Source organism: Brachyhypopomus gauderio, unplaced genomic scaffold, assembly GCF_052324685.1.
Source record: "Brachyhypopomus gauderio isolate BG-103 unplaced genomic scaffold, BGAUD_0.2 sc118, whole genome shotgun sequence".
NCBI lineage: Eukaryota > Metazoa > Chordata > Actinopteri > Gymnotiformes > Hypopomidae > Brachyhypopomus > Brachyhypopomus gauderio.
In genome coordinates this window covers 71,630-95,823 of record NW_027506939.1, presented here as the reverse complement: position 1 = coordinate 95,823, position 24,194 = coordinate 71,630, and the positions used below count along the sequence as shown (strand labels likewise).

Genomic DNA, 24,194 nt, shown 5'->3' with positions numbered 1-24,194 from the left:
AATTTTAGCTTTCCATGATGATCCGTTTAAGTGAAATGCCACTCATTTCTAAAGCACTAACAGAGTGAACAGAGTACTGTTAATTTCTTGGTAAAATATCTCTACAGTATACTAAGTGTAGAACTGTAGCTTCAGAGTGACATTTCCCCTTTTTTGGACAAAATCTAAATTCACTTGCTATCATTTAAAATGTCCTTTTTCAAAGCCAGAAGGAGTTGCTAAAGTAGACATGAAATAATTATTGAATTAATTATCGAAGTCACATACCGTACAATTAATTTTGGGCCTTTGCCGCAGTCTTTTCCCTGTGTCTATGCAGTGAGAATGTCAAGAAACATTTTCTAATTAATTTATGTGTGATTATCAGGAAGAGTTTCTGGAAGGTCTCCACTTTCAATTTACGAAAGGGTAACCATGGTGGAGGACTATGAGAGAGAGGGAGACACACACACACACTCTCTCTCTCTCTCTCTCTCTCACACACACACACACACACACACACACACACACACACACACACCTAAACACCTTATACATACACTGCAGTTCACAGTCCTAAACATCACATGAAGGAAAAAGCCCTCAGGTTAAAACCTGCTCCTGTAGTCTGAGGCCGGTGTGTTTCCCCCCCATTGCCGCAGGTTCTGCAGGTTTGTAATGCAGAGTGAACTCAGCTAGTGAGTCGTGCGTGCACTACAGTGCATGGCTGGTAGGGGGCGCCCTGCCACCTGTCCCTCTCTAGGACCACTGAGTTAACTCGGGCAGTGGTCAGTTGTATATGATCAGTCAAGTGGCTGTTGTGTTTGGAGAGGCTTAATTATTTCTCTTGTCCTTGTTTGAGAAGGGAATGATCAGCAGCGTGGATTGAAATGTACTGCTCTGAAGCCGACTTTGGCTGGGCCGACACTACACACTGAGCACTATATACTTGGTGCCAGCATGATGGGTAGAATCAGAACAAATCATGTGAGAAACTCATGCCAGGGTGAGGAAATTGCTAACAGCAAACTGCAAACTGAACAGGAACTGGATATTTCATGCGAAAAAATTAAAAACTACTTAGAAATAACCCCAGAGTGGCCCCTGAGGCCTGTCTCACCAGTGTAAAGAAATCCTTAGCATCGTTCATTTCCCCAAGCTGACAGATATTTTTGATACAGGGCATTGACTTGCCATTGGCAATCAAAGTCAATGCAAAGAGATACATTAGCAGGCACTGAGATTACATTTGGGGTTAAGGGTAGCCAAAATGTAACGTTGTCTGCTGAGTCTATACTCGCTCATTATTTTCAACATCTACATGGGAGGTGTATGAAACCCTTCGCGCTTTACCTGCTAGCAGCCTGGAGCAATGAAGGAGCTGCTCTTACAAAGGGGAATGCTTTACTGTTGCAAATATGTGTCAAAAACAGGTAAGAATTTGATCTATACAAAGTCTTTATCTCCTTAATTTTTAAATATCCATAAATGGCTACCGTGTTAGCCACCATAAGTGTTGTAAGCATGACCTGTTTGACTCATATCGCCCCCTGTAGGTAAGGGTGTATTTAAACACTTCACTATGACTCATGAGGGACTATCCAGCCATCACTGATTATGCAGAGGTGTCCATTCCAGGTTCAGAAAGTAAAAGTCCTCACCAGGATTTTACTCAAGCTTGCTAGATTGTCTAATTAGTGCAATCCAGGTAAAATTAGTGGAGTCAACACAATCCAGGAAGCCTGAGCAAAATCCTGGTGAGGACTTTTACTTTCTGAACCTGGAATTGACACCTCTGTGATTATGACTTTTCTCCAGCATTTGTGCATTTTAATTTGTACTCCTGGTCCGAGTCCTGGCCCATTCTTGGTCTGAGTCCTGGTCCACACCCATCTCGTGCTCTCACACACCTCCTTTTCATCCCCCTCTGCAACATATTGAAACTGTTGATTGCAAAATAGAGATTGGAGAATTCTTATTTGTTTCTTTTGGACGTGTGTCATAAAAGCTCCTTCCTCATCTTCTGATCCCAGGTTTGCATTTTGCCTGACTTTATCACTCCTCTTCCTCACACAGATGGCCGGTCTGCATGGCCGACGCATGCTCTTTCCCAGACATTGTGCAGACCAGATAAAAGTTCAGAAGTACAGTTAAGAGAAATTAGTTGTGTAAACAGTAGTAAATGTCAATGATAAAGTTCTGTTGAAGCTCATCTGATGAGTGGCAACACAGGTGTCTTATCTCTCACCAGCAATAAAAAAGCAAAATGATTCTGTGGTGAGTATATGATGCATATCCTCCCAATGTGCATCCCCTTCAGCTGTGCAGTTTGACCCGTGGATGCATGGCAGGCTTGAATTAAAGTGGTTTTGGTGTGAGCATATGTGTGCGGGGGTGTGTGTGTGTGAGAGAGAGGGAGAGTCATGGTCAGATGATTGAGGAAAGAAGAGAGAGATGGACTGTGAAGATGGAGGATAAGACCCACCGTCAGCCTACAGGCAAAACAGAATTAACTTATAGCATTTTGAATATTTTATGTTCTGTTTTTCTTAGACTTATGCACAGCCTTGCAAAGTCACACACACACACACACACACACACACACACACACACACATATATATGTACTGTACACACACACACTCACACCCACACACCCAAACACACACACACCTGTGAGCATGTGGAAAGTGTTGGATTTGTCAGCAGGGGTTAAACCCCACCTATTAGTGTGGGGTCGGAGTGCGGCTCAGATAAAGATTTCCTGTTGTACTTTGTCAAAAAATCAATGGCAGTGCAGCGATCTGCTCATTTGATATCAACAATAGTCTTTTTAAAAATCAATTAGTCCTGATAGGGCAGCCCGTGTAGCTGGAGAACCGCAAGAGCCGCCTGATTGGACAAGCTACACCTTTTCTCAGCCAATGTGACGGGACCATCGTTAGCCAGTGCTGTTTTGATCTGATCTGACTACAGCCTGAACATCGCTGTATTCACACTTGCAGTATGCTTACAGTGTATGCTGTACAGTGTACACTGTAATTATCTAATATGGGTCTGGCTAGTGTTTCTGATTTCAGATTTTCAGGTTATTGGGGTTTCTAACACCCAAGCAGGCCGGGTGATATGACTTATTACAAACACTGCCTTATAAAGCTACTCACTACACTAGTGTCTTCAGTAAGTATCTATGTGTACTGTGCTGAAATTAATAGAAGCCTATACAGTAAGGAAAGGATTTTTTTTGTTTTTGTGTTTGTTTCTTCCACAGAGGATAATTACTGATTCTTTCTTCCTGGCGGTGGTTTGTTGTCAGGAGTGTGTGGTAGATTCAGATCCCCCCCTGATCTCTCCACACAGCCAGACAGGCTACACAAGCTCTTTTCTACAGGAAGCTGTGTTTTTGAAAAGGCCAATTGTGCTTTTTGTCAAGTACTGTATTATTTAATGTGTTCCTGTTTAAGACTAACGTTTACATTTCACAACTGAATTATGGATTTCAGCAGGTCTGCTGATGGTTTTCTTGGTGTGGGTATTTCTTAAGTGGTAGATAATTATTTTCTATATTGATTCTTGATGATGGGGTTGATTTTGGAGAGTTCTGTCAAATCTCGTCTGAAGAACAAACACAATTCTCTCTCAAATGGTTTATTTTATATAGTTTTTATATATTGTGCCTTGCTTTTATATTCTTCTCTTCCCTCTTTTCCTTCTGTCTTTCACTTCTCTTTATCTTTCTCTCCTCCTTTCTCTCAGAGTTGGCCAGTGTCATGAAGGCATCTTTGGCATTAGCTGTTTCATTAATGACTGAGTGGTTTACAGCAGGCCGGCTGGAGGCCTGGGATATTGATAAGAGCTGTGTGGACACTGTTAGTGTGGGGCTCTATTGATAAGAGCCGTGTGGACTCTTTGCTATTGATAAGGCCAGTGTGCACTTTTTGGGCACTGCTCACGCAATCGCATCGATAAGGCTGGCGAGGTTATTGTAGGGGGTTGCTAAGGCTGGGCAGAGGTGCGGTGGGCTGGTTGGCTGGGCAGTGGACTCCTGCTGATGAACGACACCAGTTGTTAACGGCACCCTCGTTAGACGCCACGCTAGCTAGACACCACCCTCGTTAGACGCCACGCTAGCTAGACACCACCCTCGTTAGACGCCACGCTAGCTAGACACCACCCTTGTTAGACGCCATGCTAGCTAGACACCACCGTCGTTAGACGCCATGCTAGCTAGACACCACCCTCGTTAAGACACCACCCTTGATAGATGCCACTTGCTAGACGAGAGCCCGATTTTACTCTGCTGATGAAGTCTGTTGTTGTTTTATGTGCATTCTGTTCAAGCATGTTTTTATCATCCCTGAACGCGGAACACAGCTGGTCCACGAACAGTTCCTCCACGTAGCGGGAGGTAGTTGGAAGGACATGTGGAGTGAGCAGGCCAACCGTGTCTCTGACTCTGAGGTGGAACACCTCCCAGGAAGGTGGAGCTAAGAGAGGTGGGGTTAAGGTGGGCGCTGAGGCCTGGGTTGGAGTTGTCTGGGCCCTCGGACGGGGCTCTCAGACCACCGGGTCACTGGGGAGATTGCAGGCCTGCACACTGGACCTCTGCTTGCTGATAGCAGCATAATCTCTGATGGCTAATGACAGAGCTGGTTAATGACCAAGCGTGGCCCAGCCTGGGTTACACGTATCTCAGATGCTCACGGATGCCCCCGTGCTTTTCTCACTGTGTGTGTGTGTCATAAATGGGTCTGTGTCACATGTGCTTCCCCTTTGTATAGCTCACTGCTTCCATCTTTGTTCCTTTCTGTGTCCCTCCCCCTCCCCCCTCTTGCTCTCTCTCCCTCCCTCTCTCTGCGGGTCTTGGCTGTGGGAAAGCCATTTTATCAGCGTCTGTCTGTTGTTCTCTGGTGGGGACAGATACAGAGAAGATAGATGAGTGTTTTGACATGGAGAGTGTTAGACAAACAGTCTTATCGTCCTCACCACTTTAGCCCGACCCCCGAAAGTGAGACTGAACCATGGAGAGACCTGAAGGAGTGTGTGTGTGTGTGTGTGTGTGTGTGTGTGTGTGTGTGTGTGTGTGTGTGTGTGTGTGTGTGTGTGTGTGTGTGTCTGGGGGGTTAGTTTAGAGGAACTACACTGGGATAGATAGATACACTGCTGTAGAACTATTTAGTGTCCCCTAACCTGCCCATCAAAGAAAAGACTAACTAACTCTATTAAAGTGGTTTTTGTGTGAGAATATGTGTGTGGGTGTGTGTACGAAAACACACCCACTCTACCTCTAAATGCTAACTCCAGTTATAACTCTTTTCTAGTGTTAACTCTAGTCTAGTGCTTACTTTAGTGCTCACACTAGTGATAATTCTACACTGCTAACTCTATAGCTAACTCTGCTCTAGTGCTTACTCCAGTGCTAATTCTAGTACCACAGAGTAAACACACACTGTGCCATGTCTTTGGGCTTTTTGTTTTTTTTTTTATATATATAATTGTTTTTGCTTTCCATGGTGTTTCTCTGGTAAACTTGCTTTTGTTAAGAGTGGATTAGTGTGAGCAGTATTTGCAACTTTAATGCCATTTTTGAGGAGTATCATATCAAGCAGTGGAGTTCTTGTCTGTTCCTGTGTCAGCTTGCATCTGTGAATCAGCAAAGCCTTGACTCCTATCCCTGTTCTGCACTTATCTGTCACAGGAAGTACAAAAGTTCCCTTTGCTTTGGCCCACTTTTTCTAAGCTCTCCCGCTGTTCTTTCTGAGCTCCAAACTCCCCCTAGTGGTGCACAATGCACACAACACCCTTCATAGAAAGGTGCTTGGCAAGATGACTTGTGGCTATCTTTGAAATGCCTTTGTTGTGATCATATTTCATCCTGATATACTTAGACTGCTGTAACTTAAATCTACAGTTTGTGTCTTGCTTGACTGTCAAAATTTTTTGTCAGTCAATATTCAGTACTGGCCAGAGAAAGGCTCTTTTGAGTCTTGGGTTTCCTGCTAAAGATTTTTTCCTTATTGTATTTCGGAGATTCTTATTTGTAACATGCCCTCTTATTTCCTCTGTGTGTGTGTGTGTGTGTGTGTGTGTGAACAGATGATTTGGAGCTGGGTGAGGGGCTGGAGGACTCCAAGGTTCTGGCCCGGAGAGACCTGTCAGTGGACACTGTGTGGGGACCTTTCCCTGGAACTGTCCAATCAAGCATGAATGCAGATGGATCATCCAATGAGGTGAGGGGTGAAGGACGAAAAGCGATGGGTCAAAGGTCAAGTGCTTAGGGCTGTTCGAATGTTCTAGGCATTTGGGTAAGATTATTATAAAAAGATAGCAGATGAGTTGGTCTGTTTGGCTGGCTCCTCACATTACTAATGCTCATGTGATTTCCTCTGGCCTGTGTGTCCGCCTGGTGCATGTGTTACAAGTCCATCTGATCATGTGATGCAGCGCTGAGAGTTTTCTTCTCTCTGACCACGTACTTGAACATTTTAGAGATAACACACTCACAATCTCTCCCTCTGGCTCTTATACATGTGCGCACCCACTCTCACACACACACACACACACACACACACACACACACACACACATGCACACACACACACACACACACACACGGCCGTGTCCGAGTTCAGACACACACATACTCAGACATATCTGCACAGAGTTCCAAATCTTAGAAATGGCAGGAAATAACATGGAAGCTATGCGCATGGATCGGCTTTTGAAACGAAATATTATATAACATACAACAGACATAACATAAACCTAACAGAACTGTAGGAGAAATCACATCTTGTGTCTATGGGTTGTGCTAATCCACTCTGACCTCCCGGAACAATCCGGGGGGCGTTCTCTTTTTTTTATTTTTTTTCTCGCTGGGCTGTAGAGAAAGCAAATGGCTTGCATGGCTTGTATGCAAATGGAGACTGGTGCCTTCTAGAACGAGCTCACTCTTCGTTTCCCCTGACCTGCGTGGGTCTGCTGGCTGAACCCCGTGTCTGATTGGCTGTCCCCTTCCCCCATCCCTTCAGACGGACGCTCCTCTTTTATCTGCGTGTGGCGCCATCCTCCTGGACAACAAACCCAATGATTGATTTCTCCTTGATAGGCTCCCATTTCTAAGATTTCATTTATTATCAGGATTTTCTAGGTCTGCACCCACCCCCTCCTCTCTCCCTCAGTTCCACCTTTTTCCTTCACCTCCTCCTCCTCTTCTCTCTCTCTCTCTCTCTCTCTCTCTCCTCTCTTCCTGTCTCCCTCCCTCTCTCTCTTCTTCAGACCTCGTTATCGAGGCATGGCTTTGTTGATGATTTTCAGTTTGGAACTTTCACATTCGTACTCTATCACCCTGGCTCCCACCCCCCCCCCCCCACTCCCACCACCCCCACCACTATCTGCCCACTGAATGCGTGTGTATCTGTGTGTGATAGCAGCAGGAGAATCGCGGCCCCCTCCCATACAGTCTGCCCGGTCCCTCTACATCCTTCACTGGCTCAGCTGTCGAGAGCCGTGGGTGGAGGAGGTCACATACATACTCCACCCACCTCAGACACACCGTCTGCAAATGAAGCTGAATCCAGGCATTGAATACCACTCTTGAGATTGTCCACGTCTTAGCTTGCGTTTTTTTGTCTTCCTTCTAGAGCTGAAAGTACGTGGACTTGAGTATGATGAATAGAAGCCAATCACAGTTTGTGTGGATCCATCCAGGGTGGCATGTGTAACCAGATATGTACAGTTGTGCAGTAAAAGACGTTCTCACCGATTTCCGTGAGAAGGGCAGTGCCGCGGTGCCGATGATTTGGGGGGTTCGGTTTCGCTGCTGCAGCGATGGTGGGAAGATTCTGAGCTCTCGTGGCATTTTACCTCAGCCTCCCCTGCCCGCCCCAGTGCCACACCCAGACGCTTCACCCACACTCCCCTTTGGGTCACTCTGATAAGCTTTCGGCTTGACGCAAGCCTTTCAGTTCATGCTGGGAAATGAAGTTCTCACACAGCTACGCATGCGGGAGAAACACACTCGACGATCACACATGCACGTTTGCTCAAGGGACACTTGACTTGTGCTTATAATGTGTATGTCTGTGGTCATGTACAGCTTGAGTGGATATGGTGTGGTGCATATCCTTGTGGACAGTGAGACTCAGGGCCAATCAGCGGTGGAAGGAGCAGGGCCAATCAGGGGTGGAGATTCAACAGCCTATGCTGTATGTAAAGCCTCTCATTTGTATCTCAGCAGAGAAGACCATAAAGTCCATATATATATATATAGTGATTTTGCATATTCAGATATGAATGTTGGGCAAAGGTTGTGGATTAGATCTAGATCTGTCCTCTGTATATAATTGTGTGGCACATTTCTCCTAACCAACCTGGAATCGTCCTAGCGAAGCTGTTATTCAGTTAAGCTTCTAGTTCATGTCATTGGTTGGTAATTATCGTCTCTTTCCACTGACTGCATAGCAGATAATTAAATGCTTCTGCAACATGTTTTATATATACAGCATCGGGAGTACTGGATGAATGTCTCCTGCCACAAATAATCTTATCATGTCCTCTGAATGTTGTCAAATAAATCTTGTTATGGTATTCTATACACTGTGGATAAGGGTGCATTTCTTTGCTCTGTTTACTAGGCTGTTTGATGACTGCAGGGACTGTCTACTGCAAAGTTACTGTATCTTTTGTATTATTTCAGTAGGGCAATGGATAGTGGTTCTTTTACAGACAGTGTTTGATCTTATTATTTGTGGTCCTGTATGTAATGAAATCATTTTCTTTTTACACAATCATGTAGTGTCTGTGTAGCAGTAGTGTTTGTGCATCTGTGATGCTGCAGTTTGAATGTCAGGCACTGGTATGCAGCAGGAGCCTTGATTGAACACACACCTGCCCTGACTGGACACACACACCTGCCCTGATTGAACACACACCTGCCCTGACTGGACACACACACCTGCCCTGACTGGACACACACCTGCCCTGACTGGACACACACCTGCCCTGTCTGAACACACACCTGCCCTGACTGGACACACACCTGCCCTGACTGGACACACACCTGCCTTGACTGGACACACACACCTGCCCTGACTGGACACACACCTGCCCTGACTGGACACACACCTGCCCTGACTGGACACACACCTGCCCTGACTGGACACACACACCTGCCCTGACTGGACACACACCTGCCCTGACTGGACATACACAGCTGCCCTGACTGGATACACACCTGCCCTGTCTGAACACACACCTGCCCTCTCTCGACACACCCACCAGCTCTATCTGAACAGACCCACCAGCTTAGTGTGAAAACACACACATCTGCTGAGCACATACACCTGGCCTCTCTGAACATACACCAGTGACGCTCAGTACCCCTCAGTGTTTGCTGGGATCCCGTCCTTATGACACCACTCTGGCATTGGGGGAAACTCTGCCCGGGGAGACTGCGGCAGTGTGGGTGAGAGCGGAGTTCAAAGCTTTATCACACGACGGCCGTCTTTTCATCATGTTTTAGAAACAAGCGTCTCCGCTAATCCTTCAGTAATCTCTCCAGGAGAACTGCGGCGATAAGCAGCACCACCCAGCCATCATTCGCCCATGTGGGCCACTCCGCACTGTCCCACCACCACCCCACCTGCCCTGCCACCACCCCCACCTGCCCTGCCACCACCCCCACCTGTCCTACCACCACCCCCACCTGCCCTGCCACCACCCCCACCTGCCCTACCACCACCCCCACCTGCCCTACCACCACCCCCACCTGCCCTACCACCACCCCCACCTGCCCTGCCACCACCCCCACCTGCCCTGCCACCACCCCCACCTGCCCTGCCACCACCCCCACCTGCCCTACCACCACCCCCACCTGCCCTACCACCACCCCCACCTGCCCTACCACCACCCCCACCTGCCCTGCCACCACCCCCACCTGCCCTACCACCACCCCCACCTGCCCTACCACCACCCCCACCTGCCCTACCACCACCCCCACCTGCCCTGCCACCACCCCCACCTGCCCTGCCACCACCCCCACCTGCCCTACCACCACCCCCACCTGCCCTACCACCACCCCCACCTGCCCTGCCACCACCCCCACCTGCCCTACCACCACCCCCACCTGCCCTGCCACCACCCCCACCTGCCCTACCACCACCCCCACCTGCCCTGCCACCACCCCCACCTGCCCTACCACCACCCCCACCTGCCCTGCCACCACCCCCACCTGCCCTACCACCACCTCCACCTGCCCTACCACCACCCCCACCTGCCCTGCCACCACCCCCACCTGCCCTACCACCACCCCCACCTGCCCTACCACCACCCCCACCTGCCCTGCCACCACCCCCACCTGCCCTACCACCACCCCCACCTGCCCTGCCACCACCCCCACCTGCCCTACCACCACCCCCACCTGCCCTACCACCACCCCCACCTGCCCTACCACCACCCCCACCTACCCTACCACCACCCCCACCTGCCCTACCACCACCCCAGCCACTATCCCACAAAGGACATGCGAAGGTGAGGTGTTCCCAGCTGACACCACCCTCTTGCGCGCGAGCGCACGTTTCTCTCTCTCGCGCGTGCGCTCTCTCATTCTGATAGGGATTGTTTACCTTGTGTTCTATCGCTCTAGTTTATCTACATCTGCCTGTAGAGAGTCTCGGAGAGTCACCCGTCACCGCTCAGGGTTTTCGATGAAAGCGATGCATGAATACCTTCAATTACAGCCTCCCTCAATTATCTGCCCAGTGATAACGGGGCAAAGCGAGGCGGGACCCCGGCTTGTTGGAAAGACACGCCTGCTGGGCATTGTGGGGGTTTTAACGAGAGCGCGCTTCCTGGTGTGAGGCCCTGTGGCCTCTCTCTCCCCCTCCTGGAGTACGAGGAGAGGGCAGATTACTGTAATCAGAACAAGGGATGACAAATGAAAGAGAGAGAAGAAGAGGGAGAGAAAGAGAGAGACAGAATGGTTGGAGGCTGGAATGAAAAGAAGTATAAAAAGGTAAGGCGGTAGAGGAGAGAGTGGGAGCGAGCAGTTCATTTGTCTCACCGCAGCTGGTATGTGCTTGTAACTGTGGTACATCTGCAGTTTGGTAGGGGGGACAGGACGTATGAGATAGAGAGAGGGAGGGAAGGAGAGAGGGAGAGATAGAGAGAGGGAAGGAGAGATAGAGAGGGAGGGAAGGAGAGAGGGAGAGATAGAGAGAGAAGGTGAGAGGGAAGGAGGGATAGAGAGGGAGGAAAGGAGAGAGGGAGAGAGGGAGAGATAGAGAGAGAAGGCGAGAGGGAAGGAGAGATGGAGAGGGAGGGAAGGAGAGAGGGAGAGATAGAGCGAGAAGGCGAGAGGGAAGGAGAGAAATAGAGAGATAGAGGGAAGGAGAGATAGAGAGAGGTAAAGAAAGAGATTGAGAGGGAGGGAGAAGAGGGGCGATGAGGAGGAGGGGGAAGAAGGCTGAGGGAAAACCTTCCTTTATCTGCGCACCTCATCAGCGTCAGTGCAGGAGCTGGCTTTCCACGAGTGCTTCATTTTCAAATCGCTTATCTCCTCCGCTTTAAGTATTGCAGTTTTATATTTTTACATGTCATTTGCATGCAGCTCATCAAACCTCTTTTCTGTTTTCATGGAGGGATGTGCATGAAGAGTGTAAGTCCATATGTGCTCAGAGCCTAGGTGTGTGCACAGCTGAATGCAAGCAGTGTGTGTGTGCGTGTGCGTGTGTGTGTGTGTGTGCGTGTGTGTGTGTGTGTGTGTGTGTGTGTGTGTGTGTGTGTGATGGGGTGTTACTGAAAGTAAAAGAGTAGAGAACAAGGGAATAATGTGTGTGTGTGTGTGTGTGTGTGTGTGTGTGTGTGTGTGAGAGAGAGAGAGAGAGAGAGAGGCGGATGAGAGAAGCTTTCTGATTATTATCTTCCTTCCTTTTCTTTTCTGTATTTTTGGAGGATTCACACACTGACCTCTTTGTTTAGGACAGTGTGCACTCTTCTGTACACCCCTTTCAGGAAAGAACCCATTTCCTGTAGAGGAGAGATAGAGAGAGGGGCAGAAGGCTAGAAACGAGGGAGGGAGAGAGGGGGAGGGGGAGGGAGAAAGGGATGTGCAGAGAGATACGGCGGAGGGCTAGATAGCGCAGAAGAGATGGGCACAAAGACTGGAACATGGAAAGAGCTATGGTCAGATGAGAACAGGCAGGAGCAAGGAGACAGCAAGGTAGGAGACAGACACCCGAATGGGGGAGTGGAGCCTTGAGTTAGCCTTGAGTTAGCCTTGAGTTAGCCTTGAGTTAGCTGCCAGGCAGCGCTAGCCTCGGTTCTTCTGTTTCCCTCCACTCATCATGAAGTCAGAAATGCCGGTGGCCCATAAAAGCTTATACCATAAAAAAAGGCTTATACCATCAGATGCCATGAGGTGGCAGTGGGAGCTCAGTTCTCGACCAGTAATCTGAAGGTTGCTGGTTCAAGCCCCACCGTTGCCAGGTTATCACTGTTGGGCCACTGACTAAGTTCTTTACACCTCAGTTGCTTGAGTTGTTTTGAGCGATAATTGTGTCAGATAAATGTAATGATGACTTAGTGTTGCTTTGTTAGCAGCATCTTCCACACTGGGTGTGATTTGCCTCCCTGGGGGACGAGAGCATCCATGTGTGGGGAATACACAGACGGAGCAGCTCAACATCACAATCAGAGCCAACCTGAATCTGCCGGGTCAGAACCAAACTGAATCTGCCTGATGTTGTGTTGTGCTTTCTTTGGGTGAAAGACATCTTGCCTGGATCATCGGGTGTTCAGCCGTGTGTGTGTGTGTATGTGCGTGCGTGTGTGTGTGTGTGGTTTTTCTGGGGGTTGTGGGAAGTGGGTGAAAAGCAGATTCATTATGTGTAATAGAATGGTGTTGATGGTAACAAGAATCAGGGATGAGCGAATGCAGTTTGTGTGTGTGTGTGTGTGTGTGTGTGTGTGTGTGTGTGTGTGTGTGTGTGTGTGTGTGTGTGTGTGTGTGTGTGTGTCCGTCTCTCTTAATATTAGACCAAATAATAAGATTGACTATCGTCTGAGCAGCAGCGGTCCGCGGATCAGTCAGATTAAAGCGTGGCCACTGGGATTAATATTCATGAGGGGTGTGGTCTGGGGTGAAGGGATGCAGACTGCACCTCAAAGACCCTTACACTGAGGGGCTTAGAGCTGAACAGCCCCGCCCGGGGCAGGGGGCAGGGTGAGGGAGAAGGAAAGAAAAGGAGAAGGAGAGATTAGAGAGCAAGAGAGTGAAGGACAGAGGGGGTGTAAGGGGGTAGGGAGAATGTGGGTGGGAGTGTCTGGAAGCTACGCCCACCGAAATACGCTCCTCAGAAAAACCAGTGGGTGGTAGTGAGGGCTTATTCTGTTTATTCATTTGATTGTAATTTTGTTTTTTTTTATTCTGGTGGATCTGAAATTCCAGCAGTTGCCATAGTGTCGTGAAGGGTTATTGGGATTCAAGAAAGAGGGAATCGTGATTTGTGTAGCTCATCTTGATGAACACATCAACTGTCACAGAAACATTAGACAACTGTCACAGAAGCATTAGACTTAGCTACACTCCGTGTTCTGGGCCACGGGAGGTGGTGTCTGAGGTGTCTGGGCCTGGACAGCATCACTGCACTCGGAGGCGCAGACATCCTGCCCGACTCTCATCTTGCATCACCTCAGACGGCCTTTCCTTACCTTCTTCTAAAAAATGGTCACTGTCGCCATGCCTTTTGCAGAGTGATCTGATTTGATTACTTCTGTCTGAATGATAAGCCCCACATTGTTCTGTGAGCGTGCGCTCTGTAGGAGGCAGTCGTCAGCAGCTCAGTGGGGCCGGTTCTGGTACCAGCTCCATGCCCTTCCACCGTCTGTCCCTCCCTTCGTCCTGTCAGACAACTGTCCTCAGTCTACATGAGAGAGAGAGAGAGAGAGAGAGAGAGAAAGAGGAGGGGGGGAGTGGAGGAGAGGAGGAGAGAGAGAGGGAGGAAGGCGGGTGAGCGTGTGTGTCGGTGAGCGCGTTTAATCTGGGCAGGAACACGTCCGTGCTTGTTCGGCCGAGAGGGGCCACTGACCGGGCCGCCCTCTGCTTTTGTGCAACCCAAAGTCGAGTCGTGTTAAATGAGTCTGAAACAAATTAGCAGAAGAACGCAGCACTCACGGCAGCAGTGGCTCCGGCATTGGGTTTCAAATTAAAACAAAAGGAGTCCTATCTGCTTATCAGCGCTGGTTCCCCATGAAATACAATACGCATCGTATCTTCAGGCAAGAACAGACAGAATTAGAAAGAAACCCTTCAGCTGTCCTCCACGTCCCCTGTCTCATCTCTCTGCCCCGACGACTCTCGTCCCCAGCCCCTCTGAAGACACGTCTTTCATGTCCCGCAGCCTTTAAAGTTGAGTCGCTACCATGACGGGCATGCGTGGATCAGTGTGTGTGTGTGTGTGTGTGTGTGTGTGTCCCACCCCCCCACCCCCCCGGTGGGGTAGCTTCCTAGGTTTTGGGCGTAAAGCCCCCCTGAGTCTCATGCATGGCTGGCCCTGGGGAATTGTTGCCACCTAGTGGGGCAGAAAGGTCTTACACTTTTTCCTGTGTGATCGTGGTGCGTGCAACCTGTTCCTAATGCCCACTGCATTTATTGTATTTTTCAATGAGGCTGGTAATGAACATAATCAAGATCTTGTTAACTAGGACACTCTAGTCTGTGGTGTAACCTTTTTAATGGACTACTTTGTGTCCATTAACTGTGATGGTGGTGATTGATAGATTGATAGATTCAGGTCAGTTTTGTGTGTGTATGTGCGCGCGGCTGTCAGTGTGTACATACGTATATATCTAGATAAGCTTGTTGGAATGATACACATAGAATGTCTGCAGAGAACCAAACTGACCAGGTGTGTTTACACTAATATTCCCCAGTAACCGTAGATATGCCACGTGTATACACACACACACACACACACACACACACACACACACACACACACACACACACACACACACACACACACACACACACACACACACACACCTTTGATGACCTACAGTGTATTGGAGCCTCAACATGTCCTTTTCTCAGGGTCATTTCCTTTTTTCTGATCCCTTTTACCTGCCCTCTCTGGGGTCGTATCCTTCCTTTTTGCCCCATTCAACTACCATCTATGGGGTCATTGCTGTCTGCACCTCCTTTGGATCGTCTGAGGGCAGTCTCCCCTTAGAAGGGAACCCACAACCCTCCAATCACTCTACTTTCATATTCACTCTAATATCACTCCACCTCCATGTTCACTCTAATATCACTCTACCCTCATATTCACTCTAATATCACTCCACCTCCATGTTCACTCTAATATCACTCTACCCTCATATTCACTCTAATATCACTCCACCTCCATGTTCACTCTAATATCACTCTACCCTCATATTCACTCTAATATCACTCCACCTCCATGTTCACTCTAATATCACTTTACCCTCATATTCACTCTAATATCAGTCCACCTCCATGTTCACTCTAATATCACTTTACCTTCATATTCACTCTAATATCACTCCACCTCCATGTTCACTCTAATATCACTTTACCCTCATATTCACTCTAATATCAGTCCACCTCCATGTTCACTCTAATATCACTCTACTTTCATATTCACTCTGATATCACTTTGAAAGTAAAATGGATTTTAGGACATGTTAGTAATGAGAGCAAAATAGTGGTACATTTAAAGTTCCTGGGATTTCGATTGGTCTTTTTGTGACAAATAATTTTCAATGACACATCTGGCTTATTTCTTCAGAAGTTAAGACTGATAGAGATTTCTGTGTGCATGTGTGTGTGTGTGTGTGTGTGTGTGTGTGTGTGCGTGTGCGCGTGCGTGTGTGTGTGTGTGTGTGTGTGTGTGTGTGTGTATAGGGCACTTCGCTGGCTCTGGTGTGTGAGGATGTGGACTGCTGGATCACAAGGGTTCCTGTGACCTCTTCTTCTTCAGAGGCCAACTGCACCATTTCCAGTCAAGGTACTGCACTGTTCAACACACACACACACACACACACACACACACACACACACACACACACACACACACACACACACACACACACACACACACACACACACACACACACACAACACATACACACACACATACACACGCACAGACACACGTGTACACACATACACACACACACACACACACACACACACACACACACACACACACACACACACATACACACACACTGCACTGTTCATCATTCGTCACATCCTCAGATATGCCTTCAGACACTCACCTCACTGTTCATCACCATATGCAGCTTGCCTAGCTATGATACTCTGCTGTGGTACCCAACTGGTACCACGGCTCTGATACCCAGCTGTGGTACGTGACTGGGCTACCTGACTGTGTTCGGCTGTGAAACCCAGCTGTGGTATCTGACTGAAATGATGTGGTTGTTCTCAGGGGATGGTGTGCTCTGTAAGCTCACTCAGGAGCTCCGCAGGGGCGACCCTCTGGTAGCCACGCTGTCCTGGCCCACAGCTGTTCAACCGTCTGCCATGCAGACCCACAATGCACCAGTGAAGGAGGAGCCTGCGTACCCAGCAGCCCTGCACTCCGAGATCCAGCTCCTCCCACAGCAGGCTGGCATGGCTGCCATTCTGGCTACTGCTGTTGTTAACAGTGAGTCCCTAACGCCTGTGATCTGCAAAAACAAATAAAAAGCTTATGCGTATCCCTTTGGGTGTCTGCTTCAGGCATAATGAATAATTCATTTCTAATTTTGTACACCAGCACTGCATGTTTCCCTGTTTTAGTTTAATCTTAAACTCAAGCTTGTTGTCAGCCCTTGCCATGCATCTTACCAAAGTTGTAAATAAACCACTTGGGTTTCCCAGTCATTTGACAATTTTAGCCATCACCAGCAGGTGGCAGTGTTGTCTCAGATTAGACGCTGTGTCTGTGAGATATTGTTAACTGGTTGGAGTATATCTCTATACTCAGTCCGTCTCTCCCTTGGTCAGTCTCTCCCCTGGTCAGCCTCTCGCCTCTTAGCGTCTGTCTCCTGCTCTCTCTCCCTCCCCCCCTTCCTCTCTCTCCCTCTCTCTCTCTCTCTTTCTCTCTCTCTCTCTCTCTCTCTCTCTCTCTCTCTACCTCCCTCCGTCTCTCTCTCCCCCCTCCCCCCTCTCTCTGTGCTTCTCTACTGTATTGCTGAGTGTCAGGAGTGTTAAGAGCAGACAGCCATGGCGTGGTGAGAACGTGATTAATCACAGTAGATCAAGCTAAAGGATGATCAGTCTTATTTTACAGCTTCTGCCACATTAGTCGGGCAGTCATGTTGAGAGGGGACAGGTAATTAGGGAACACACTGTGGTCATTATCAAATATAGCAACGTTCAACATACCCTGACACCCAATCACACACACACACACACACACACACACACACACACACACACGCATACACACACGCACACACACACCCCGCCTTCAAGCTGTTGCCTTGGAAATGATGTTGACGTGCTTATTCCGATATGTGTTAGTGCGTGTGTCATGTCTTGTGTGGGGTGGGTTATATGTAACTGCGTAAGGCATCTTCGTTAAAGCCTACACGATGACGCGTTGGAGTGTATTACGTCATTACTGTAATGTCTAAAGAAAGCCTACAGAATACTTGCAACACAAGGGAATGCTACACTACTCAAGCGTGAATGACCTGTGAGTGGGTGTGTGTAGGTGCCCAGAGACCCCTGCACAAAACAGTACTTGACATTCCCAGATATATACGTTAAATGTGCGATGTTAAACTGTGTTGCTGCTGTCGTTGTTCCAGAGGACATCTTCCCCTGTAAAGACTGTGGGATCTGGTACAGGAGTGAGAGGAACCTCCAGGCTCATCTCATGTACTACTGCGCCAGTCGGCAGAAGCAGAAGACCTCAGCCTCTCCGCCTCAGGACAAGCCCAAAGATGCCTACCCCAACGAGAGGGTCTGCCCCTTCCCCCAGTGTAACAAGAGCTGCCCCAGTGCCAGCTCACTGGAGATCCACATGAGAACACACAGTGGTGAGCTCTCTCCATCACCCCCCCCCCCCTCTCTCTCTTCTTCACTTCTCTCCATCACCTCTCTCTCTTTTTTCTCTCTTCTTCACTTCTCTCCATCACCTCTCTCTTCCTCACTTCTCTCCATCACCCCCTCTCTCTCCATCACCTGTCTCTCTCTCCCTCCCTGTCTCTCACCCCATCATGTCTCTCTCTTTTTCTGTCTCTCTCCTTTCCTTCTTTTCTCTCTTACTCACAGTTCTCTCATTCTTTGTCAATCTCAAATTCAAATGGGCTTTAATGCCATGACAGAATTTGTTACAAAAGTTAGATTTCCAAGTTGGTTTGAGTAATTCATTATTGACCAAATAAATCAAATAACTTTACAGTAAATACAATGAAAATTGTAATTGTTAATTGTTAAATTGTAATTGTTATTTGTTAAATTATTAAATTGAAAATACAGAAAATACAAGTGTAGGCATCAATCATTTCTAGGATGATATATATGAAGTACTGGTATTTAAAAAAATATCTTTCTCTCTTTCATTGGTCCCTCTTTCAGAGTTTATTTTAATGATCATTCATGAATTATTCATGTTCCTTGCCATTTGCCTAACTGAGTGCTTCTGAACAACCACCTCACTTTTTCATAATGTGTAAATAAATGACCCTGCATGTAACTTGCCTGAATTTGCGTGTGTGTGTGTGTGCTTGTGCTCTAGGCGAGCGTCCATTCGTGTGTTTGATCTGCCTGTCTGCGTTCACAACCAAAGCCAACTGTGAGCGCCACCTCAAGGTTCACACGGACACGCTGAACGGCGTTTGCCACGGCTGCGGGTTCGTGTCCACCACGCGGGACGTCCTCTACAGCCACCTGATCACCAGCCACATGGTGTGCCAGCCAGGCTCCCGCAGCGAGGTTTACTCCCCCAAAGTACCACAGGCTTCGGGTGAGCAGCGCTTAGCAGTACAGCTCGAGTAGAATCAGACTAGCACTCTAGAATTCACAGGCTGCTTCTAGAACTACATCTAGAACCCATAGTGTTTCATTCTTTCTCACTGCATTCTGCAGTAGGAAGACATCCCTGTGTAAAGCCAAACTAAACAGGTTTGATTTCCTGTCAGGTTACATTAGCATCAATGCTAAAGTGATTTAACTGCGGTTTAAACTGCTGTCTCTCGTGCTGACCCTCTCCTACTCTCTTGTCTCCGTCTCTCGCCTTCTGCCCGGCAGGTCTGAGTCCTGGCGATTCTGGAGTAGTGTTGAAGTGTCAGGTGTGTGGGTTCTCGGCCGACACACCTGCACTGCTTCAGCAGCACGTCCACACCCACCTGGAGGTCCGGGTTCCTCCCGAGAGGAGCCCTATGTCTCAGCAGAGCAGCCCACCCACGTCCGAGCTCCCGGAGCCCCAGGATGGAGAGCGGTCAGTCAGCGTGCCCAGGCCCACCTCCTCAAGCCCGGGAGCGCTCGCCGGCTCCACCACCTCCCGCGGGTGTAGCCCCCCGGAGCCACTGAACATCAAAGAGGAGCCGAACTCCGATTCTGAGGGTGAAGCAAGGGATGAAGAGAGGGATGGAGTGAGGGATGGAGAGAGGGATGGCCATCGCCGGGTGAACACAGCTGAGGCAAGCCCTCCTCATCCAGCCTCTCCTAAGAGCCCCTCAGCTGTGGCGGTGAAGGCTGAGCCTGTCAGTCCTACCCCAGGCTCTAGCCCTGTCCACCTGGGCACGGGGGGCACCGTGCCAGCTGGGGCTGCCGTGTTTCTGCCCCAGTACCTGTTCGGAGCCGAGGCTGCCGTAATGCCACAGGCTTCCGAAATCCTGGCCAAGATGTCCGAGATGGTTCACAGCAGGCTGAAGCAAGGTCAGGTCCCAGCATCCACACAGCAAGGCTTCTACCCTGCGGGATCTCCCGCCAGCGTCCACAAGGGGGCGACGTGTTTCGAGTGTGACATCACGTTCAATAACATCAACAACTATTACGCCCACAAGAGGCTGTACTGCTCCAGCAGGCACCAGCAGGGGGAGACGGCGAGCCTGACCAAGGATGGCCCTCTGCCAACGGCGCCCTCTGCTGGTCACGATGCCTCACCGCAGGCCGGACCGGGCAGTCGCGCGGCCTCTGCTTCGCCCAGCTATTCAGATTCCGCGACGGCCGGCCCGGCCATGGACGCCAAGCCAGCAGAGGTAAAAAGCGAGACTCCGGGAATGAAGGACACGGCCTGCTCGTCCTCCTCAGAGGGCGAGGGGGGTGGGGGCAGGGTGAGCGAGGGCAGTCAGAGCCCTAGCGGCTCGGCCGAAGACGTGGATGAAGACCCCACCCGCACCTACTGCCAGGCCTGCAACATCCGCTTCAGCAGACACGAGAACTACATTGTACACAAGCGATTCTACTGCGCCTCCCGCCACGACCCTTCCAATCAGCGTCAGCCGTCAGGCAAAACCACCTTCCTACCCCAGCCTGTCCGCACACGCAAGCGCAAGAAGATGTATGAGATCCACATGGCACGGAACGAGGCACTGGCCAACGCCACCGCCCTGTCTGTTGCGCCGGGTATGACGGTTAAACAGGAGGGTAACGGCTCCCCCTCTGGCCCGGTGGGGGCTTTAGCGTCCACCGCCGCTCGCAGTTCCAGTCCGGAGAGCGACGGGCCCATAGACCTGAGCAAAAAACCCCGTTTGAGAGAGACGGCCAGGGGCAGTAGCATCCCAGCGTTGCCCCTCACAGATTACCACAAGTGCACGGCCTGCAGCATCAGTTTCAACAGCATCGAGAACTACTTGGCCCACAAGACCTACTACTGCCCCGCCACCACCTTACAGCCCCACACCATGGAGCAGCTGCAGCGTCTGAAGAGACCCACGTCCACCTCGCCCAAGAGCCGAGGTCCCGACATGCATCCGGACCCCAAGGGCCAACACACGGGGAAGCACGCCGCCGTGCCACAAGCCTCAATCTTGCCCAGCCTGGAGTCTGTGCCTGGGGTGAAAGCCCCCAGTAGTCCCCCGGTGGTTTGCCCCTACTGCCCTCCCACCCGGGCAGTGACCTCTGATCTGATGGAGCATTTCCGCACGGCTCACGGCCTGGTCCTCGCCATACAGCAGCAGCAGCAGCAGCAATCGGAGGCGGGGCCAGCTGGCGTGAGTCCCACCCCCAGCCTCAGCCCTCGTGATGGAGCCCCGCCCACCCCTCCTAAACCGGGCCCCAGACCCCAGAGAGACAGCGTGAATGGGCGGAGCCGGAGGGACGCCGCCTCCCCTGCCTCGCCCCTGCTTAACGGGAGCACTGTGGGACCTCACGCCGCAGGGGCTGGATCTCCCAGAGCAGCTCCCGCCCTCTCGCCCACAGGCTCAATCCCTCTGACTGCATCACCTGTGCCTGAAGCCTTCAGAGAGGTGGGCTCACGTGGCCACACCCCCACACCGTTGCTCCTCCCAGAAAAAGCTCTAAACCACACCCACGTAGCCCCAGCCATGTCCAAGGCAGCCCTTGCTGCACCGTTGCAGAATGGGAACACACGTTACTGTAGGCTGTGCAACATCAAATTCAGCAGCCTCTCCACCTTCATCGCACACAAGAAGTACTACTGCTCCTCCCACAGTGCCGAACACATCAAGTGAGCCCCGCCCTCCATGCCACCGCTCTCAACTTTTTCAAGTGCCAAATGCCACGCCCACAAGTGGCACGGCCCCGCCCAGTTCAGACAGCGTAAGAAAGTGGGACTGTTACTAACCAGATGCTGAGGTTGCCATGCCAACCCTGCTGATCTTGGTATTGTTACTATGGTAACTTATTGCTCATTATGGGTCAAGTTTGTAATACACTAAATGATGAGAAATGCTACCTGCACACAAAGTTGTGCCCCACTGACTAACACCCACAGCCCTCCGCGTTCACACCTGAGTTTATGTACGTCATCTGCTGATGGGACACTAGAGCCTACATTTTATTACCAGTGATTCACTTTGTACACTTAGTTTTAATCACTCACACATATGAAGATATGATGGTAATTTGCTGGCTGCATCATGTGTCCCCAAGCAATTGTAATTTTCCTGAGCCATTATTATGTGCGATCAGTCATTAATTTGGGGAAATTCTGCCCCCTAGTGGAGTTGTATGACTCATCAAGCCTCTCATGTTTTTATGATGTGCTGAGAAATGTTATTGTCCATACACTGAATCTGCTTTCGTACGAAGAAAAAAAAATCAGAGTAGCTGAATAGATGCTGGTTTCATGAAGTTACCAGTTACACGTGGAATCTTCTGCAGAGGGAAAATGTGAAACTTCATTGTCCTTTGAGTCCTCATTCATTTCACTTCCACATAATACTACCTACTGTTTGTTTTCAGAAAAAAGATTATATTTTTGTTTGTATATTTTTTTCATACTGTCCAAAGCAACCATTTCAGGCTTAATGTGTTGTGTTGTTGAGTGTAGACACGTGTCTTTGGAACACAGTACTCTCATGTCTTTCATTGATGTGTCCAGTAGGTAAGTGTTGCTATAGTAGAAGTATGAGTGCACAGTGTTCATCTGTGTCCACTAATCACTCTGGCTCAGAGGTGTCCAGAGAGAGCACCAGCCATTATGAACCCCTCGCATAGACTGTCCAGACTGTCCTGGGGTGGGATGAAGCGGGCTCCATGAAACACCTCTGCTCTTAGACCAAGCCTCGTCTGGCTTTATCCCGCCCACCCTGCAAAACCACCCAATTCCCAGACCTGTTGTCCTGCTGAGAAACTACTGTCTATGTCACGCCATGGACACCCTCACTGACGACTCGATGAATGGGGTGTGTGTGTGTGTGTGTGTGTGTGTGTGTGTGGGTGGGTGTGTGGGTTGTTTATTTGAATCCATATATGAAGGTAAATATACATCCGAGGTCTCTCACAGGCTGTGGGGCCGGAATGCTTCACATTGTCTCCCAGCACTCTCCAATATCTCCCTCTGACTCGCTCCATGCTGGCCTGCAGGGGGCAGCGGTGTGTGCGTGGGCTCTGCATTGTGAGCTGACCGGTCCAGTCTAAACCAGCAGGTCACGCCGCATGACGCCCCTCGCACACATGTATGTCCGTTTCCGTTATAAATGGTGTTATCCGTTCCCCGGTGTTACAGAGGGCACGGCGTGCTCGGTGGGGAGAGCCGGTCAGATGTCCGTGTTGTAATGGCTTTGAAATGGTGCTCCTCCAGTTCAACTCAACACGGGACTGTTTACGACGATTCCCTCGTCCTCTCGTTGGCTGACGGTCACTGCTGTGAGTCCAGTGGTGAAAGCCCCTTTATACCTTCCAGTTTCCCCTTTTTTATTGCACTGTGTTGTACAAAAGATTTGCTGAATGTTTTAGTTTTAGAAGCTTTTTTGTATTTCTGTTTTTACAGCACTTTTGGTTGTTTGAAGCTCCCCATGATGAAAACATTTTAAAACAACCTAAGGTTAATTAAGATATTTTGTGAATAATTACAAATGTTGTTGGAAAAAATAATTATGAATGTCATATCTTTTTTTCTTTCTTTTTCAATCTCTGTGAAAAGCTCCACTACACACTTGTCCAAACTATGCATGGGAAAATAAAGTCCTGGAGGACATGTACAGTGCAAAGCCCAGCGCAGTCCTGTCCCAAAAACACACACACACACGCACGCATAAACACACACACACACACACATGCACACACACACATGTACACATACATGCACATATATGCACAGACATACACACACATACACACACACACACACACCTACATGCACGCACACACATACACGGACGCACACACATACACACCCCAGCACACACAGTCACGCATTTGTACACACACACATGTGCACGCACACACATAACACATGCATGCACACACATACACGCACGCACACACATACACGCCCCAGCACACAGTCACGCACATGTACACACACACACATGTGCACGCATACACATACGCACACACACAAACACAAACACACAGATTTATCACATTCGTTAGCATTTCTAACATTCTTTTAGTCTTTATAGGCCTCTGCATTTTTCACAGGTGATGCGCACGGCATTCAGCCAAACGCAGAATATTCACTCGTATTGGCGTCGCCGCCGTGAGGAGGAGCAGAACCAAACGCTGAGAATATGACTTTGTGCTTTCTTACGCACTCACAGTGATTCAAG

The 24,194-nt window shown here is 49.4% G+C and overlaps 1 protein-coding gene across 4 annotated transcripts in view; it reads left to right on the top strand.

The window, feature by feature from the left end:
- Positions 1-23,624, top strand: part of zfpm1 (zinc finger protein, FOG family member 1) — a 69,458-nt gene extending 45,834 nt beyond the window's left edge. For 2 of the 4 annotated variants that reach the window (XM_076993626.1, XM_076993627.1), the window contains 6 exons: positions 6,075-6,208; positions 15,904-16,006; positions 16,451-16,669; positions 17,820-18,050; positions 18,752-18,979; positions 19,264-23,624. In XM_076993626.1, coding sequence (XP_076849741.1) covers positions 6,075-6,208; positions 15,904-16,006; positions 16,451-16,669; positions 17,820-18,050; positions 18,752-18,979; positions 19,264-21,650 — 3,302 coding nt within the window. In that variant the 3' untranslated portion in view covers positions 21,651-23,624. Of the gene's footprint in view, positions 1-5,608; positions 5,793-6,074; positions 6,209-12,120; positions 12,693-15,903; positions 16,007-16,450; positions 16,670-17,819; positions 18,051-18,751; positions 18,980-19,263 lie in introns of those variants that run through there. The other 2 variants (XM_076993628.1, XM_076993630.1) reach the window with 2 other exon arrangements.
- The last annotated feature ends 570 nt before the right edge of the window (positions 23,625-24,194 follow it).